The 14924-nt window shown below is 35.6% G+C and overlaps 1 protein-coding gene across 5 annotated transcripts in view; it reads left to right on the plus strand.

Annotated features, from left to right (window-relative positions):
- USP53 (ubiquitin specific peptidase 53) overlaps positions 1 to 14924 on the plus strand; it is a 65655-nt gene that overhangs the window by 18613 nt on the left and 32118 nt on the right. For all 5 annotated transcript variants that reach the window (XM_039253826.1, XM_039253829.1, XM_039253825.1 and 2 more), the window contains 2 exons: positions 9129 to 9221; positions 13201 to 13335. In XM_039253826.1, the coding sequence (XP_039109757.1) occupies positions 9129 to 9221; positions 13201 to 13335 (228 nt within the window). The remainder of the gene's footprint in view (positions 1 to 9128; positions 9222 to 13200; positions 13336 to 14924) is intronic.

A 14924-nucleotide genomic window follows, 5' to 3' on the forward strand; every position in this document is an offset into this window, starting at 1 on the left:
GTTTTTGACCATTATTTCTGACACTGTCCGCACAGACCCCAACGGGGAACTCGAACTCACCAACCATGAAATCGTGACCTAAACCGAAGTTGGACACTTAACCAACTGAGCCACCCAGACATCCCAACCATTATTTCTTCAAACTTTTTTGTCTCTCCCTTTGTTTGGGGGATTCCAATTATATATAAAGTTGGTTGCCTAAGGTTGTCCCACAGCTCACTGACGTTCTCTTATTTTCATTCTCAGTCTTTTTTTCTTTCTCCTCGTTTCATTTTCATTTTGCATGGTTTCTATTACTATGTTTTCAACTTCATTAATCCTTTCCTTTGCAGTGTCTAATCTGCTATTAATCCTACCCAGTGTATTTTAATTTCAGACACTGTAATTTTAACCTCTAGAAGTTTGATCTGGGTCTTTTAAAAATCTCTTTCAAGACTGTACTTAACATGTTCAGTCTTTTCTATAGCATCTTGAACATTTGAAATACAATTATAATTGTTTTAATGTACTTGTCTACTCATTCTGTCATTCTGCAAATTATGGGTTTCAACTGACTTTTTTTTTTTTCTCATTTGGCAATATGTTTTCTTGTTTCTTTTAGTGTGTAGTAATTTTTTATTGGATGTAAGCCATTTTGAGTTTTATCTTATTGGGTGATGAATATTTTTGTATTCCTAGAAATATTCTTGAACTTTGTTGTGGTTTAAGTTTATTTTATTTTGATCATTTTACATTTAAGCATTGTTAGGCAGTCCAGAGTTGTGTCTAATATAGGGTTAATTTGTCTACTACTGGACAAGATCCTTCTTTCTTTGATCAGTTATCTGTGAATTCTGAGGCATTCAACTGGCTGTTAGGAGCAGGCACTATCCTGGGTGGGTATAAGCTCCGGGCACCATCTCCTCTCATCTTTTTGGAGTACTTCTTTCCCCAGTTTTAGGTAATTTCCTCACAGTATTGCCTGAATACTCAAGGGGGACCCTCTGTAGAGCTCTGGTATTTGCTCTGTGCAGCTCTCTCCTCTGTGGTACTCTGCCTTGCCAGCTCTAGCTGCTTTAGTGTCCCTGAATTTCCACCTGTATCTCTTCAACTCAGGAGAGCTGTTGGCCCAGATATTAAAATGTGTGCCATATAAACTAATTTGCAAAGCCAGTCCTTACTAACAAAACAGCTATTCAAATAGATTTTGTTAAAAAAAAACCCTGACTTCACTTTTAAAAATTCAGAATGTAGGTATTGTTATGCAATTTGATGAATACTTTTAAAAACTACTGAGAAATAAATTGTAGAGTATGTCTTCTAAGAAATTATTGAAAGTAGACATTATTAAAATGTACTGTTTTCAGTAGTGACTGTACTAATTTACTTTCCCATCAGCAGTGCATGAGGGTTCTCTTTTCTCCACATCCTCACCAACACTTGTTATTCTTTTGCTTTTCTTGATAATAGCCAATCTGATAGGTGTGAAATGATACCTTACTGTTTTGATTTGCATTTCCGTGTTGAGCATGTGTCTTCTTTGGAAAAATGTCTATTCAAGTCTTCTGTCCATTTTTTTTAATTGGGTTGTTGTTGTTGATATTAAGTTCTGTGAGTTCCTTATATATTTTGATAACAACTCCTATTGTATGTATGATTTGAAAATATCTTTTGTCATTAATTAGGTTGCCGTTTTGTTTTGTTTTGTTTTGATGTTTATTTTTGAGAGAGAGAGAGGTAGAGACAGAACATAATTGGGGGTGGGGCAGAGAGAGGGGGAGACACAGAATCCGGAGCAGGCTCCAGGCTCTGAACTGTCAGTACAGATCCCACCGCAGGGCTCGAACTCAGAGACGGCAAGATCATGACCTGAGCCAGAGTTGGGCACCCAACCGACTGAGCCACCCAGGCACCCTGCCTTTTTGTTTTTTAAATATTCTTTATTTTTAAGTAATCTCTATACTCAACTTGGGGCTCAAACTTACAACCCTGAGATCAAGAGTCACATATTCTGCCAACTGAGCCACCCAGGTGCCCCTCCCCTGTTTTGTTTTGTTGATGGTTTCCTTTGCTGTGCAAAAGCTTTTAGTTTAATGCAGTCCCATTTGTTTATTTTAGTATTTTTTGCCTTTGCCTAAAGAGACTGGTCCAAAAATATGTATATTACTAAGACTGATAACAGAGAGAGAGCTTAGTGCATATCTTTTCTTCTAGGAATATTATGGTTTCAGGTTTTATATTCAAATCTCTAATCCATTTTGAAGTTACATTTGTATGTGGGGTAGTTGCGGTTCAGTTTCATTCTTTCACATGTAGCTTTTCAGTTCTCCCAACACTATAGAAGAGACTGGTTTTTTTTCTCCATTGTATGTTCTTGACTTCCTTTGTCATACATTAATTGACCATTATAAGCATGGGTTTATTTCTGGGCTCTTCGTTCCATTGACTTATGTGTCTCTGTTTTCCTGCCCCTACCATTACCATTTTGATTAGTATGGCTTTGTAGTTTAGTTTGAAATCAGGAGCCATGATGCCTCCAGCTGTGTTCTTTGTCAGGATGGCTTTGGCTATTCAGGGTCTTTTGTGGTTCCATACAAATTTTGGGATTATTTTTTCTATTTGTGTGAAAAATGTCATTGCTATTTTGATGAGCATTGCATTGAATCTGTAGATTGCTTTGGGTAGTATGGACATTTTAAGAATATTAATTCTTCTAATCCAGGAGCATGGAATATCTTTCCATTTGTGTCATCTTTGATTTCTTTCAACAGATGGATTACAGCTTTCAGAGTACAGTCATACCTCATTTTATTGTGCTTCACTTTATTACACTTTGTAGGTACTGCGTTTTTTTTTGTTTTGTTTTTTTTTTTTACCAACTGAAGGTTTGTGCAACCCTACATCAAATATATCTCTGGACACCATTTTTCCAATAGCATTTGTTCACTTTGTGTGGCTTCATCACATTATTTTAAATCTTGTAGAATTTCAGACTTTTTCATTATTATATTTGTGATGGTGATCTGTAGTCACTGATCGTGATATTACTATTGAAATTGTTTTGGGGAACCACAGACTGCACCCATATAAGATAGCAAACTTAATTGATTAATGTTGTATGTGTTCTGATTGCTCCACTGACAGGCTGTTCCTTCATCTCTCTCCCTCTCTTTGGGCTTCCCTATTCCCTGAGACACAACAACATTGAAATTAAGCCAGTTGATAACCCTACAGTGCCCTCTAAGTGTTCAAGTGAAAGGCAGAGGCACATTGTATCTCACTTTAAAGCAAAAGCTAGAAATGATTAAGCTTAGGAAGGCATTGCAAAAGTTGAGATAGGCTGAAAGTGAGGCCTCTTGTGCCAAACAGCAAAGTTGTGAATACAAAGGAAAAGTTCTCAAAAGAAATTAAAAGTACTACAGTGAAAATACAAATGATAAGAAAGTGAAACAGCTTTCTTGCTGATATGGAAGAAGTTTTAGTGGTCTGAATAGAAAATCAAATCAGCCATGACATTCCCCTAAGTCAAAGCCTTATCCTGAGGTGTAAGTCCCAACTTTCTTCAGTTCTGTGGAGGCCGAGACAGGTGAGGAACCTGCAGAAGAGATGTTTGAAACTAGTGGAGGTTGGTTCACGAGGTTTATGGAAAGAAGCCTTTTCTGTAACAGAGTGCAAAATGAAACAGCAAGTGCTGCAGCAAGTTATCCAGATAATCTAGCTAAGATAATTCATGAAGGTGGCTCTTCTAAGCAACAGACTATTAATGTAGATTAAACAGCCTTCTATAGAAAGAAGATACCACCTAGAACTTTCATAGCTAGAGGGGAGAAGTCAAGGCCCAGCTTCAAAGGACAGGCTGTGTTGTTATGGGCTAATGTAGGTGGTGACTTTAAATTGAGGCCAATACTTATTTACCATTTCAAAAATTCTAGGGCCCCTAAAAATTTTGCTAAATCTACTCTGCCCATGTCCTCTAAATGGAACAACAAAGCCTAGATGACAGCACATTGTTTACAACATGGTTTACCAGATCATCCTGCTGATGAGACTTGCTATTCAGAAAAAGGAATCCTCTCAAAATATTACTTTTCATTGACAATATACCTGATTACCCAGGAGCTCTAATGGAGATGTACAGTGAGATTAATGTTTTCATGCCTGTTAACACAACATCCATTCTGCAGCTAATGGAGTGATTTTCACTTTCAAGTCTTGCTATTTAAGAAATACATTTCAGAGGCACCTGGATGGCTCAGTCGGTTGAGCATCTGACTCTTGATTTTGGCTCAGGTCATTATCTCTGGGTAATGAGACTGAGTCCTGCCTCAGGCTCGTGCTGGGGGGTGGAGCTTGCTTAACATTCTGTTTCTCCTTCTCTGCCCCTCCCCTGCTTGGGCACTCTTTCTCAAAAAAAAATTTTTTTTTCATAAGGCATTGATTCCTGTGATGGATCTGGGGAAGGTAAATTAAAAATATTTTTGGGGCACCTAGGTGGCTCAGGTGGTTGAGCACCGACTTCAGCTCAGGTCATGACCTTGCAGTCTGTGAATTCCAGCCTTGCGACTGGCACTGTGCTGACAGCTCGGAGCCTGGAGCCTACTTCAGATTCTGTGTCTCCCTCTCTCTCTGTCCCTCTCTCGCTTGCAATCTGTCTCTCTCTCAAAAATAAACATTAAAAAAAATATTCTTGAAGACTAATGAATCTAGATGTTACTAGAAAGCATTCATGATTCATGGAAAGAGATCAAAATAATAGGAGTTTGGAAGAAGTCAGTTCCAACCTTCATGGATGACTTTGAGGGGTTTAAAACTTTAGTAGAGGAGGTAACTGCAGATGTGTTGGATAAAGTAAGGGAACTAGAATTAGAAGTGGAGTCTGAAAATATGACTGAATTGCTGCAGTCTCCTAAAACTTCAGTGGATGAGAACATCTTACAGACCAGCAAAGAAAGTGGTTTCTTAAGATGGAACCTACTCCTGGTGAACTATTCTAATAGTTTTTTGGTGAAGTCTTTTTGGTTTTCTATATATAGTATTACGTTATTTGCAAATAGTGACAGTTTTACTTCCTTTCAATTTGGGTGCCTTTTATTTTTTTTTTCTTACCTAATTGCTGTGGCTAGGACTTCTTGGATAACTATGACCAGAATGGATATTTTTGTCTTGTCCCTGATCTTAGAGGAAAAGCTATCAGCTTTTCACTGTTGAGTATGTTATTTTTTTTTTAGTGTTTTTTATTTATTTTTGAGAGAGAGAGACAGCATGAGCAGAGGAGGGTCAAAAAGAGAGTGAGACACAGAATCTGAAGCAGGCTCCAGGCTCTGAGCTCTCAACACGGGGCCCACGAACTGTGAGATCATGACCTGAGCCAAAGTCGTATGCTCAACCAACTGAGCCACCCAGGCACCCCAGAGTATGTTATTAACTATGAGTTTGTCATATATAGTATTTATTATGTTGAAGTATTTTTTTTTTAATGTTTTATTTATTTCTAGGAGAGAGAGAGAGAGACAGCGTGAGCAGGGGAGGGTCAGAGAGAGAGGAAGTCACAGACTGAAACAGGCTCCAGGCTCTGAGCTGGCAGTCAGCACAGAGCCCGACGCGGGGCTCGAACCCACGAACTGTAAGATCATGACCTAAGCGAAAGTCGGAAGCTTAACTGACTAAGCCACCCAGGCGCCCCAATGTTGAAGTATTTTTTATACTTACTTTGTTGAGAGTTTTTATCATAGATGTTGTTGAATTTTTGTCAGATTCTGTTTCTGTATAAAGGTCATGATTTTTGTTGTGTTAATATAGTGTAATATGCTGATTGATTTACAGATAAGAACTACCCTTGGATCCCTGGAATAAATCTCACTTGATAATGGTGTATGATCCTTTTCATGTACTGTTGAAATTGATTTGCTAGTATTTTGTTGAGGATTTTTGCATCTATATTCATCAGAACTATTGGCCTGTTATTTTCTTTCTTTGTGTGTGTGTATCTTTGTCTGGTTTTGATAATCAGAGTAATGTTGGCCCTGTAAAATGAGTTTGGAAGTGTTCCTTCTTTAATTTTTTTGGAATAATTTGACAAGAAAACTTACCAACTCTTTAAATGATTAGTAGAATTTACCTGTTAAACTGTCTGATCCTGGGGGGAATTTTTAAATTACTGATTCATTTTCATTACTTTTAATCAGCCTGTTCACATTTCCTATTTTTTTATGGTTTGGTCTTAGTGGGTTGTACTTTTGTAGGAATTTATCCATTTATTCTTCTAGGTTTTTCAGTTTGTTGGCATGTAGTATATTACTCTATGATTCTTTGTATTTCTGTGTTGTCAGTTAAAAATTCTTCATTTCTGACTTCACTTATTTGAGTCTTCTCTTTTTTTCTTGAGGAGTTTGGTGAGAGGATTAATGATTTTTATCTTTTCAAAGAACCAGCTTTTAGTTTCACTGGTCTTTTCTAAATTTTTTTTTTTTTTAGCCTCTCTTTCATTTATTTCTACTCTGATCTTTATTATATTTCCTTCTACTAAGTTTGGGTTTTGTTCTTCTTTTTCTAGAGTCTTTACATGTAAAGTTTGTTTATTCGGACTTTTCTTGTTTCTTGAGGTGGGCCTGTGTTGCTGTGAATGTCCTTCTTAGAACTGCTTTTGCTGCATCCCCTAGATTTGGGAATGTTGTGTTTCCATTTTCATTTGTCTTAAGGGGTTCCCTCCTTTCACATTTCTAAGCAATCCCCTCTCTCTCTTTTTTTTTTAATGTTTTTATTTATTTTTGAGAGACAGAACACAAGTGGGGGAGGGACAGAGAGAAAGGGAGACACAGAATCTGAAGCAGGCTCCAGGCTCTGACCTGTCAGCACAGGGCCTGACATGGGGCTTGAACTCAAAAACCTAGAGATCATGACCTGAGCTGAAGTCGGATGCCTAACCAACTGAGCCACCCAGGCACCCTATTCCCTTTTTTTTTTTTTTTTAAATTCAAGTGTGATTAACTTGCAGTGTTATATTAGATTCAGGTGTATAATATAACAAACAATTCAATACATTTTTAGTGCTGAAGATAAATATACTCTTAATTTCCTTTATCTATTTCACTCATCCATGACCCATTGATCTTGTAGCAACTATCAGTTTGTTCTCTCTACTTAAGAGTTGATTTTTTAGTTTGGCTCTTTTTTCCTTGTTTGTTTTGTTTCTTAAATTCCATATATGAGTGGAATCATAAGGTATTTGTGCTTGTCTCTCTGACTTATTTCACTTAGGCTTATGCCCTCTAGGTCCATCCATGTTGTTGCAAATGGCAAGATATCACTTAAATTTTTTTCTTTGATTTCTCCCTTGACCCATTGGTTGCTTGTAATCAACATTTTAAAATGAAGTAGGGTAAGGATTAACTACAATTAGAATAATTTTTGCTATGAATTTGTTAAAATAAGGGTTAAACTATTCTGAATAATATATAGAGAGGTCACATAAAATTGTTTTTCTGTAGTTTAGATCCAGTGTAATTTAAACATTTTGCTAATCCTGGAAAACATTCCAATTACGTTTAAAAGAATCACATCACTAGCCTTATAAGCAGATTATGGACGTTACTCTCTTTTGGATGAATATTTTAGAATTTTATCTGTTGATATAACTACAATTAAGTAGTTATGACATATGGTATGGTTTTTAATTCTCTAAAAGCAAAGTTATAATCTTTAGTAGTCCACACTTACTGTGTTCTTACTGTGTGTTGGTACTTAACTTGAACACTGGATGTTCTCTCTAATCTAATTCTTCCAACAATCCTCAGAGGTAAGTACTGCTTTTATCTTCATTTAACTGATGAGAAAATTGAGTGTCAGAAAATATTTTATTCAAGTCAGCCCAAGAGCTGGTAAGCAGTAAATCCAAAATTAATACCTAGGCAGCCTGCCTTTAGGCATTATTATTAAGCAAAGTGCTGTGCTACATCCCCAGGTTGTGCTGTCATGGTCTTCATCTTGACAGATGAATGAATTCCATCGTCATGTATTTTTATGCTATGATTGGATATGTATGATATACAAGAAAATTATTAAACATTTTCATGTGCTTTGCAAAACCCCCAGTTATTTGTGATAGATAAATGGATTCTGTCAGTTTTCTTTAAGGAAAAGCAACTGTCAAAGGGAAATTCTGAAATGACCTTTAGTCATTAATTGAAAATATAGGAGTTCATTAAAATCATTTGTTTTTATTAATCTTTGTTTCTAGTTGGGAGAAATGAGTGCTCATGAATGGATTTTCTAAGTTCTGTTATTTGAGGAAATGACTGAAGATATAGGGAAACTTGTTGATCTTATTTGTTTCTTGTAATAGTGTGTATAGCAACAAATTGCTGGCATTTGTGCCAGTTATGTACTGGGCACTCCTCTGAACACTTTATGTATTATAATATATTATTTAATCCTTACAAGAACAACATGAAACAGACAAACTTATCCCCACTGTACAGTTTTCAGGGTTTTTTTTAGAATGATTTTAAGTCCTGGGTTGATTTATTTAAACAGTTACAGTGGTTTTTATTTGTTTTTGTCTGTTAGTAGCAAATAAATGCATAATTGCAGTAAATATATTCATATTATTCCTTAATTGCTGCTTTTTACAGTGCTGTTCCTGTTACCACACAGCTGGCCCTTTTTCATTCAATATACAGTGACCAGAAGCCTCTCCTCACCTTTTTTTCTTGCTGTTACATACTAGCCCTTATTTGGTACACCCTACCTTTCAACTCCAATTATATTTCCTTGCTAAAGTTCCATTTGTTCCAAGTATTATAATTACTTCCTCTTCCATGTCACTGCCAAGTTCTCCATTCAGTGTCGCATGTTTCCTGTTCATATAAAATCCTTAACTGAGGAAGTTTTTTCTTACTCTATGCCTGTCAGTTTTTGCATATAAATAAACAGGAATGTCTTCTAAATCCATCTTTTATATATTCATGTATATAGCAATTTAATAGTTGCTGTTAGTTTTAGTGGTTGTATACATCTGATTGTGAACAAGAGATTAAAGAAGTTACTAGCCTTCTATAATTTAAAAAAAATATTCGAATCTGTCTTTTCTCTTAGTAAGAAAAATTTTATTGTATTACTTTATTCACTGTTTCTTTCTTACAATTTTTTAGGTTTTATGGCAATTGGATATATTCCGAAGAAGCTTGCGGGTTCTAACTGGACATGTTTGTCAGGGAGATGCCTGTATATTTTGTGCATTGAAGGTAACTTTTTAATAGTACTAAGAAATTACTTTTGTTTCTCCAAAAATTTAATTTTACTTGATAGTTTATTTGGTTTATTTTAAGATTTGGTTAGTTTATTTGAAATTAAAGTTCATTGTCAAATTGACTTAGAGCTTTGAAGGTGAATTCTTAAAATATGATTTATTCAGCTTTATGTTTTTCCCCCACTTTTATGGAAGGAGAGTTGAAATTAACATCCTAGATAGTATAAAATATTAGGAATGTTATAATTTTCATTATTTTGAAACAATTCTTTATTCATTTGCTACTATTGGATTTTGTGCACCTCTGTAGTTATTGAGGATACAGCACTGAAGAAACTGTTAAAGCATCTGTCCTAAAGGAGCTTATATTCTTAATGGGGAGAGGAAAATAAATAAGCAAAATATAACGTATGTAAGATGGTAATAATTAAAAAGGCAGAAAAATAAATCAGGGAAAAGGAATAGAGAGTGTTAAGTAGCCAGGAAGGCCTCACTGAGAAAGTTTAAACTATAACCTGGAAGAGGTGATGGAGTGGAATAGTCCAAGCAAGTAAAGACACAGTAACTGGAAAGGTCCTAAGGTGAGTATGCATGACACATTCAAGGAAACCTGGGTGACAGAAGCTTTCTGAGCAAGGGAGAGAGTGATAAGCGAGCTCAGAAGTAAGGTGGATTTTGCCATGTGGTGTATGTGCGCGAGTGCAAGTACGGAGCTCCTTACTTCTCCGCCATCTTGCCCCTCCCCCCAGAAGTAAGGTGGATTTTGTAGGCTTTAAACATATCTGCAGAATTTTCTGCATTCTTCCTATCAAAAGGTAGAGTCTAATTCTTTGAATATGGACTGACCGTAAGGATTCATCCCCATCAAATAGAATGTGGCAGAAATGAGGCTGCAGACAGATTAGATTAGAAAAGCTGGTAAAATTTCCATCTGGCTCTGCCCATTGGGTTGTCATTTTTGGGAATGAACCACCATGCTGCGAGAAGGCCAGGCTGGCCACAGCTGTGGCCGACGTCCCAAGCTGATTGGTAGTGCCAACAGCCACCATCAACTGCTCTATGTAATGACCAACCTTCAGATGATTCTAGGTCCCAGCGTTCAAACTGTCCTAGATAACTTCCAGTGGAACAGAGTTGAGCTATTCACACTCAAATTGATGATTTGTAATCAAAATAAATGTTATTTTAGTAACTAAATTTTGCAGTGGTTTGTTACAGAGCAATAAATAACTGGAACAGGAGTCCATATTGTGTAGGTCCTTCTAGACCTTTGTGAGAACCTTGGCTTTTCTCTTGAGCAATTTGGGAAGTCTCAGGATTGTTTTGAGTAGAAGAGTGATGAATCTGTTTTAATTAGATATAATATTTGAACTAGATCTCTTTGGCTACTTGGATGAGAATAAATGGAAGAGACAAAGGCAGAAAGAGGGAGTCGTGTATATAGTAGTATTTCATTTATATCATTGAACTTTTTACTCAGGAATTACTAAGATTATTATTAAGATTTTATGTTTCAGAGATAAACATTTCATTCTTTTACATTCTTGAATATTTTTATACACACATGCATACAAGAAAATAAAAAGACATTTTCATGCTTTATTTTGATTGACATTCCTGAATATAAATCACCAAAGAAGACAATTTTACACTCTCTTTTTTAGAACGTGGCAAAATAGGGTTATTGTTAGTGGATGAAGAATGAACTTAGATCAAATTACAATAACCACATTTTATGCCACAGTAAATTTTGGACATTTTGCCCAATTATAAAAACTAGTATTGTTAAAACTTCTAGCCTAAATCTTTCATAGCCTTCCATAATCACCTACCTGCCTCCCCACCACCTACCCAAAACTTACTCCCTGTCTCTCTGTCTCACGTATTGCACTTTAGCCAAACTGGCCACCACCGTACAATTTCACAAAGCTGACTTCCATCTGTGAGTGTTTTCATTGTTATTCCTTTTGTCTGGAATGCTTTTCTTCTAGATATTTTTGTAGCTTACACTCTTAACTTCTTTATAAATCTTTTGTTTAAATGTTTTTATTTATTTTTGAGAAAGAGCACGAATGAGGGAGGGACAGAAGATCTGTAGCACTCTGTGCTGACAGCAGCGAGCCCATGTGGGGCTCAAACTCATGAACCGTGAGATCACTACCCAAGCAGAAGTCGGATGCTCAACTGACTGAGCCACCCAGACGCCCCACTCTTTCTTTTATGCTAATCCTCAAATGAGGATATCAGTGAGGCCTTCCCTGACTACCCTAGGTAATAATTAACCTCCTTCCTCTCAGCATCTCTATTTCCATTATAATACTTTATTTTTCTCTCTTGTATTTGATATCTTTATTTTTCTCTATTGTGTTTATCATATTCCAACATATAGTTAGTTACTTGCCTCTCCCTTACTACAGCCAGAATGTGTACTCCATGAAGGCGGTGTTTTTGTCTGTTTTCTAGTGAAAATGCCTTACATTTACTAGGCAGTCAAAAAACAGATGACAAATAAATGACACTCTTGTGTAGGATTAATATCTTAAACAGTACCTTGAAAAGTTAATTACCGGGGTGCCTGGGTGGCTCAGTCGGTTAAGCGTCCAACTTCGGCCCAGGTCATGATCTCATGGTTTGTGGGTTCGAGCCCCGCGTCGGGCTCTGTGCTGACGGCTAGCTCAGAGCCTGGAGCCTGCTTCAGATTCTGTGTCTCCCTCTCTCTCTCTGACCCTCCCTTGCTCACGCTGTCTCTCTCTCTCAAAGATATAAATAAAACGATAAAAAATGTTTTTAAAATAGAAAAGTTAATTACCTAAGTAATAAATAATATTTGAAAATATTTTTCATTTTTCATATTTATAATTATACCTAAAATTATAGTTCCGGATATCTAATATTATTTTGCATTTTTGATTTTCAACTTCTTATTTATTTATAAATTAGATTTTTCTTAAAGTAGTGGGACAGGTTTTTGAAATATTTTCCTAGCCTATCAGATGTCAGTCTGGAAAAACGATTGATTTTGAGATGACATACCCATTGAGCTAATTATTTAAGAACTTAATATGACCAATCATTATTTGGTGGGGTTATCACTGAAAACCTTTTTCCCCCACATTCTCTCGCCTAATGTGATTATCATTAAGCTGGAACTTACTAGTTTTTCATGCTTAAATTCAATAAGGAAAATGGAAAACCAGATTAATACCTATAATCATATTTTCTTGGATGTTTCCATGGTTTCTTAGGCTTTGGTTAGAAATAATGCTCCAACACTGAGTGTTATGTGGAAACTAATTTGACAATAAACTATTTGTAAAAAAATAAAAGAATAAAAAAAATAAAAACCCATAAAAAAAAAAAGAAATAATGCTCCAAGTGAGGAAAACTGATAATTTGAAAATTAAAACATTTTTTTAAAACTTAAAAGTAATCCTCTTTCCTCTGACTTCATACAAATTGTACAGTGTCAGTTTTTAAAGGCAGTTTTAGTTAATGGGAAGTTGTCATCCCATTGAACTTAACTAAATTTTGTTTCTTTTTAAACCAACATTTGTCATTTTCTGAGGTTTATTTATTTTTGGTTAACATAATTTTAATTCCTATAGCATAGTTTCAGATTTATAGCAACATATCTCAGCAATTTTCCTTAAACAACATGAATCAGAATTAGCTGGGGAACAGTTTAAAAATTGCCCTTACTTCTCACTTCAGCACACTCAATCAGAATCTCTGAGGATGGGAGCTGAGAACTCATTTAATTCTGTGCACACTAACAGTTAATTTAGAGGCTGGGCAACCATTTCTTTACATAATTGATACAAATAACTTTTATATGGAATTTTAGAGCAAAACATTATCTATCAAAATTTTATCTCCATTTCTAGGTATAGTGTTTCACTGTGTTATAATGAAATTACTGAAGTGTTTCTTTAGTTGTTGGCCTTAAACTTACTGATGTACTTGTTGATCCCCAGACAATATTTGCACAGTTTCAACACAGTCGAGAAAAAGCACTTCCTTCAGATAACATAAGACATGCTCTAGCAGAAAGCTTCAAAGATGAGCAGCGATTTCAGCTGGGCCTTATGGATGATGCTGCAGAGTGCTTCGTAAGTATTTTTGATAATCCCTAAATCAGAAGACTAGCTTGTTTTCCTTAAGTGATGTGAATTTTGAGATGAATGAAACATGAATTTATAACAATAGAAAGGAATCCAAACTGCTCAGTGGATCCATGTCTTCCCTTCCCTTCAAAACTGTGTTTCATGACTTTTGGTTTTGATTATTTGTGCTGCTGTCATTTTTATTCAGTGTTAGACTACTAGAATATTAAAAAAAAATTTTTTATTGGAACAAATATTTATTAAATATAAATTATGTCACCTAAGTCAGTATTGTGCATCCACAGGGTTAATATGCGTGATGCATTTCCAGCAGTAACATTTCTCATTACATGCAGTGATTCTCTTTGGGAGAGAAAAGGATCTCGGTGGGCAGCTATCAGGGGTAGCAGTTCTGATTCACCCCTCACTCCAGGTTGAGAATCACTGACTGGGGCTGATGTTCCAAGACTGTGTTACCACCATATTGATAAGTAGAACATCCTTCTGAACAGTAACTAAACCTTATACACCATCTAAAAAACTAAACCTTATACACCTTCTAAAATATGTGTATTGATTATTAAATGTGTCATTGTTACAGATGATACCTATATTTAAAAAGGTAACCATTTCTTTTCTTAGTCTTGTATCTATTTGGTGAATTCTATAAATTCTTTCATCAGGAAACCTTTTAAGGTTTTCCTTGGCACATTATTTCCCTTGAAACCACTTTTTACTAGTTCTGGTGTCTACTCTCAGCATTATTTAAGCCTCTACTGGTATCCTTTCAGCCTATCTCCTTAAAGTATTCTTTAATGGCCAACAGATTAATAAAACTTTCTTCAGATTAATCTTTGCTCTTCAGATATTAAATCTGGACTCTCTTCTGACATTTCAGGCCGTTTAGTTAAGCTCTACTTCTTTGTGTCCTCCTTGAATTTTCCCTCCTAATGAGGGGGTTCAGTTCCTCAAACATGTCTTTTAAATTCTTGTTTTATAGCCTTTGGTTGAGTTCCTTATATTCAAAACTCCTAATGTAGCATTGGTTAAGGTTCAACCTAAGTCACACCTACTACATAGATAATGTATGGTCAAAGCATCCGAGTCAGTTCACTGAACTTGTGTAGAACTTACTATCTATAGAATTCATTTGAAATTTATGTGTTACCATTTTTTTTAATGAGCATCTTTACTGTTTCCTTAGATGGAAAGCTCTTTGACTAATGCACTACTTAACACACTTTATATGTTGATTAAAATGTGTCAGAAACAGCATACACAGTTATAAAATATGCTTTTCATAATTCTCATGTTCATAATCGATCCATTATTTAAAATATAAATATATTTTGTACAATACCAAATTTTATAGTTTATTTTCACTTAAGTGAAATGTCCAATTATGTGATTTGATAATAGAAATTCTAGAATATCTAGAAATTTAGGCTTATATAATTGAATGGTTTTAAATTTCCTGAGGCAGAGGAGGTGGAATGTTTAGCTAATTAAAAGAATCCATTGGAGGTGCCTGGGTGGCTCAGTTGGTTAAGCATCTGACCGCAGCTCAGGTCATGATCTACCAGTTCGTGGGTTTG

Source organism: Hyaena hyaena, unplaced genomic scaffold (genome assembly GCF_003009895.1).
Source record: "Hyaena hyaena isolate Hyena2069 unplaced genomic scaffold, ASM300989v1 scaffold_466, whole genome shotgun sequence".
NCBI classification, from domain to species: Eukaryota; Metazoa; Chordata; class Mammalia; order Carnivora; family Hyaenidae; genus Hyaena; species Hyaena hyaena.